We start from the raw sequence: 5,936 nt of genomic DNA, 5'->3' as shown, positions 1-5,936 counted from the left end.
TCTCAGGTTTCGCGAGACCTCGTTGGTCTTCAAGGTGGCTGAAACGGCCAACGAGGAGGAAGTGAAGAGACTCAGGCACTACCAGGTCTGTCCCCGTCTTTACCGTCGTCTCTCTCTCGCCGACTGAGGTGAAAGTTTGTCGCTGATGTTTTGTTGTTGTCGTCGTCTCTCAGTATCCAGACATGGCGAAGACGATGGGCGAGTTCACGCTGGAGATCAAAGGAGGAGAGTTCACGGACTCTGAGATCATGGTGATGCTGGGAGAGAACGGTGAGAAGGATCAATAAAAGTGGTGTTAAATATCTTCTTCTTCTATTAAATTGTTCTCATTTTTAATTTTAAATCATTTTATTGAGACAAAGTTTAGAAAACTTCTTTTATAGAGAAAAACGTTAATATAAAGTAAACTATGTGTTTGTTTGTATTAATGTGTATATTTGTGTTGTGGTGTTCAGGCACAGGGAAGACGACCTTCATCAGGATGCTGGCTGGAGGACTCAAACCTGACGGTGGAGGTGAGATGCTGCGATACGCAGACGACATCAGTTTGTTCATATCTGAATATCTGCTCAACATGTCAGCAGCTGAAACTGAGCGAACGCTGCAGCCCGACTTCAAAGGATTAATCTGATGGTTTTCTGTGTTTTTCTTATCGTCAGTATTGTGTTTGTATCAAAGTCTGATGTATATTATTCCTCCGTCGATGTTAAAAACTATTAAAAACACGTCAGTGAGTCACAGCGCTGCGCTGAGCGACGTGTTCCTTCATCATCACGTTTCAGTCTCAGGAGAGAAGTTCAGCTTCATCACGACCTCCTGACTACAGTCTCGTATAAAGTCAGCAGGTTGTGATTTGTAGCTCAACACATCCTGATTCTTGTAACTGTGACTTTCTCTCTTTTTATTACCACGTGGAGGACGTTGTTATCTCGTTAGAATAAAGTTTATTGTCTATTATTCTGTTCTTGTACAGACCAGCGTTCATCCAGCATTTGTCAGATTGTCTGAACTCTTCTTCTTCTTCCTCTCAGGTGATATTCCCATCCTGAACGTCAGCTACAAGCCTCAGACCATCAGCCCCAAGTTTAAGGTCTGTTTTATTTTAATCTCTACGTGACTGAAATTGTTTTCGTCAGATTATTTGTTTATTCCTTGTAGTTCAGCTTAAAGCACATAATGATTTATCACAGGAAATCAATCAGATCAATCAGAACTCCTCGTTCACATGTTTTTACTCTTCTGTTAACAGGAAAACAGTTTTATATCAAACTGCAGCCAGTTGTTTTTTTCCCTGTAAAGTTTTTGGCGTTTAAATAAAGAGTTTGTGTTTGTGTCTGCAGGGCAGCGTCAGAGCTCTGCTGCACGAGAAGATCCGAGACGCCTACACACATCCTCAGTTCATCACCGACGTCATGAAGCCGATGCAGATAGAAAGCATCATAGACCAGGATGTAAGAGACACACACACACACACACACACACACACACACAGAGACACACACACACACACACACACACAGAGACACACACACACACACACACACACACACACACACACACACACACACACACACACACACACAGACACAGAGACACACACAGACACAGATACACACAGACACACACACACACACACAGACACAGATACACACACAGACACACACACACACAGAGACACACACACACACACACACACACTGCAAACTAAAGTCAAACCACACGTTTCCTTGTTGTCTGTGAGATTTAAAGAGACATTAAACTTGATTCACTGGAACTTTAAAACTATAAAATGATCAGACAGTGATGAAGATGATTAACACCTTCCTCCTCCTCCTCTTCCTCCTCCTCCTCCTCCTCCTCCTCCTCCTCCTCCTCCTCCTCCTCGTCCTCAGGTGCAGAACCTGTCTGGTGGTGAGCTGCAGAGAGTCGCTCTCACTCTGTGTTTGGGGAAACCGGCTGACGTTTATCTGATTGACGAACCTTCGGCCTACCTGGACTCCGAGCAGAGATTGATGGCCGCCAGAGTCATCAAGAGGTCTCGTCACCTTCTCACTTCCTCTAGAGCTGCGACGATCAATCGATTAGTTGATTGACGGGAAATTAATCTGCAATTATTTTGAACATCGATTGATTGTTTTTTTTAAGTGAAAATGCAAAAAGAAAGAAATCAGTCGGTTGCAGCGTCTCATATGTGAAGATCTGCTGCTTTTCTGTCGTCAATCATTATAAATAGAGCTGCAACTAACGATTATTTTCATTATTGATCTGCCAATTATTGTTTGATTAATCATTTTGTCTCTTAAATTAAATGAAGAGACGACTGCTCACATTTAAGAAGCTGAAACCAGCAATTAGTGACTCAAAACAATTAATTATCAAAATAGTTACTGATTCATTTTCTGGCAATCAATCAGTCCATCGACAGAAAATTGATTGCCAACTATTTGATTATTGATTAATGTTTTTGAGTCATTATTTGATCAAAGGTTTGTTGGTTTTAGCTTCTTAAATGTGAATATTTTCTTCACATTTTAAGTTGCATCTTGAGTTTTTGGGAATCAATGTTCGTCATTTTTCACAACAACAATTAAACAATTAATCGTTTAATCAAGAAAACAATCGACAGATTGATCAGTAATGAAAGTAATCGTTAGTTGTCTTCCTGTCTGATTGTAAACTGAATATCTTTAGATTATAACAAACATTTTATGGACTAAAACTAAACTAACAGATTAATCCTGTAATAATGAAATTAATCTGTAGTTGAAGCCTTTTGTATCTTAACTTCTGCTCAAACTTCCACCCTCGTCTGTCCTCCTTTGTTCCCTCCCCCGCCGTCTTCCTTCCTTCACTTCCTGTTTCCTGCTGCTCACCGTCTGGCTGCTCCGGTCTGTGTCCGCAGGTACATCCTCCACGCCAAGAAGACGGCGTTCGTGGTAGAACACGACTTCATCATGGCGACCTACCTGGCCGACAGGGTCATTGTGTTTGACGGTATTCCCTCCAAGATGACCTCCGCTAACACGTAAGACACAAACACACACACACACGTTTACATTAAAACACACACACGCTGACTTTACTGCGTGTGTGTCTCAGTCCGCAGGGTCTGTTAGCGGGGATGAACCGGTTTCTGGCGCTGCTGGAAATCACGTTCAGAAGAGACCCGAACAACTTCAGACCGCGAATCAACAAGCTCAACTCCATCAAGGTAACACACACACACACACACACACACACACACACACACACACACACACACCCTTTGCTTTGATTCTCTGTTTTTATGAATGAATTGTGTTGAACATAAATCAATAAAGTTTATTATTATTATTATAAAACCAGTAAACATCAGTCTGGTTCGTAGATAATTACAGCAACATGTTTCTGCCACTGTGATGAAAAGTATTTTATAATTTTATTGTTAAAATTAGAAACTTTTCCTGTTGGAACAAAATATTTTTTATGTTATTTTAACATTTTTCTTCGTTGTTACTGGATACAAATTATTAAATTTTTTACAAGCAACTTTTCTTGTTATAACAACAACATGTTTATCTTGTTACATCACAAATAGCTGCAACAATTAATCGATTAGTTGATCAAATCTGGATAAAAATGTTTGTAGTTTGGAGCAGAAACGACCGACATGGATTTATAATATGATGACTGTTTACAGGTTTAATAGATTATTAGTGGAGGAAAGTTAAATAAACTGTATGAAAACAACCAGAACGTTTTATTGTTTAACAGTGTCGTCAAAGCAAAATGTAATTAAAATATAAAATTTAAGTTAAAATGCTTTTTTTTTAAAACACAGTTTCATGCATTTGCCGTTAATTTGATTAATTTATAAGATTTTACATGATTTGTTATATTGAGACACAAAAACATCGACTAATATTGTCGTGTTGGTTTCAAACATGAAGCTCAAATAAAACATATCAGGCTTTAGATAAACACACGATACTCGTTAGTAAATCAGTTTATTGTCGTTTTTTCTCCAAACATCAGATTTGTTGACAATAAGAAAAAATATAAAAAATCACCAGACGGATCCTTTTAATGAGAATTTATTTCTCACAGTAATAAAAGAAAAGCAGCTTTACTGACGTCTGCTGGAGGTTTGTAGGAATTACATCACTGATTATCCTCCGTTTTAATTTAATATAAAAACTATAAAAACACTGGAGCTGAATATAAAATCACTACCTACAAACCTAAATACATATTTTATTACATCACACACAAGCAGGATTCTGACTGAGCTGTAAACGCCTCGATGTATCAATAAAGTTTTATTCAAAGAGCCTCAACCGCCTTGTTTTTCTCGCAGGACACGGAGCAGAAGAAGAGCGGGAACTATTTCTTCCTGGACGACTAAGACTCGCTTCCCGCGTGACCAACCGTGACTTTCCTGCGACGCTCCCGCGGCGAGGCTGCGTTCAACAAACCCGGGGGAGCGTTTCAGGAGCGTTCACAAACGAAGAAGAAGAAGAAGAAGAAGAAGAAGAAGAAGGTGTAGCCGCCGTGACTTTTCACCAGAAGTACAAACCAACCAGGCCGCGTTCAACAAAACAGCAGATGTGTTGAAACCATTAAAATAAAAAAAACAAAAGAAGGAAAAAAAACCCATCAGCCTTTATGTACCAGGCTGCGTTCAATAGCAAGCAATGTTGTGAAATGTTTAAAAATAATAAAGTGCATTGCATTCTGTGTCAGTCAGCCTGTACATACTGGGCTGAGTTCACAAGCCAGCGACATTGTGGAACATTAAGCAGCATATTTTAACATTCATGCATTTACAGTACAATACAATAAACTGATGCTACCTGATCTCACGACAGTTTCTACTCTTTTATTGAGTCTGTGATGGTTTATAAGACTTTGTGTTGCGTTCAGGAACAAGCAGGTTATCTGAGAAGATGATTGTCTGTTTTAGTGTCAGACAACAAACGTCTGTTTCCAACATCCAGGATTTTATGGTTGTAGGTGTGTTGCATTTTATAATAATAATAAGAGTGTAAATAAACCAAAAAGGGAAAAGATAAGTTTGTGACAAAATAACATATCTGTAAGTCAATATAAAGGTTGGGAATCGCTGCACTAAAGGTTTATAAACACTGAAGTCAAGTGTTACCATAGTAAATGACTTCATGCATAATAACACGTTTGTTTTTTTATTTTTTGTTCTAAAATGTCAGGAAATGTCGTTTTTATGGATACTTTGGTTTAGGAAACACTACTCAAACTGCAACTAGCTAAAATTAACAGTTTATAAAATGTCAGAAAAAGTAAAAAGATAGCACCTAAATTAAAAAACCTAAATTAAAATATTCAAAAGTCTTGTTTTATTTCACAGAAACCTGAAAATATTCAGTTTATTTTCATATATGACGAATGAAAGCATCAAATATTCACATTTAACTGAAATTTTGGTATTTTCGCTGCAGAAATGATTCATTATTCAATTATCCAAATAATCAATAAGGTCCGGCTGTGGCCTGTAGCTGATATATTTTCTGATAATCAACTAATTAACTGTTTCAGGTGTTCAGACGAGTCTCAATATCAAATATATTTCTGGATTTATATATAAACGACTCCACAAAAATATTTATCATTGTTTATAAAAGTAAAAAACAAAAAATCTACATATAAAAAATTAAAGTTCACAAATGTGTTTTTAAAAGTATTTGCAGTTTTCATCAAAAACATATTTAGATGTTAAATTTATATATAAACTGTCTGTGTGTGTGTGGGGGGGGGGGGGGGGGGGGTTGAGACTCTCCTGCCGTGACTTCATTCATAAATTCATTTTTTATCTGCAGCCAATCAGGCGTCTCCTTCCCTTCCAGCCAATCACATGAGCGTATGTTCGAGGGTATGATGTAATGTGACCAAACAACAGAAACAAAATCAAACCAGGCAGCAGA

General features: G+C 38.1%; 1 protein-coding gene across 1 annotated transcript in view; it reads left to right on the top strand.

Moving 5' to 3' along the window:
- abce1 (ATP-binding cassette, sub-family E (OABP), member 1) overlaps positions 1-4,841 on the top strand; it is a 13,544-nt gene extending 8,703 nt beyond the window's left edge. The window contains exons 11-19 of the mRNA XM_067580591.1: positions 1-85; positions 174-270; positions 456-515; positions 1,032-1,090; positions 1,341-1,451; positions 1,893-2,035; positions 2,903-3,025; positions 3,100-3,211; positions 4,337-4,841. The exon at positions 1-85 is cut by the window's left edge and continues 40 nt beyond it. Of these exons, the coding sequence (XP_067436692.1) occupies positions 1-85; positions 174-270; positions 456-515; positions 1,032-1,090; positions 1,341-1,451; positions 1,893-2,035; positions 2,903-3,025; positions 3,100-3,211; positions 4,337-4,384 (838 nt within the window). The 3' untranslated portion in view covers positions 4,385-4,841. The remainder of the gene's footprint in view (positions 86-173; positions 271-455; positions 516-1,031; positions 1,091-1,340; positions 1,452-1,892; positions 2,036-2,902; positions 3,026-3,099; positions 3,212-4,336) is intronic.
- Positions 4,842-5,936: the final 1,095 nt, after the last annotated feature.

This window comes from Thunnus thynnus, chromosome 22 (assembly GCF_963924715.1).
Source record: "Thunnus thynnus chromosome 22, fThuThy2.1, whole genome shotgun sequence".
Lineage (NCBI taxonomy): Eukaryota > Metazoa > Chordata > Actinopteri > Scombriformes > Scombridae > Thunnus > Thunnus thynnus.
Note: the sequence above shows the minus strand (reverse complement) of the source record. Positions and strands in the feature narration are given on the sequence as shown.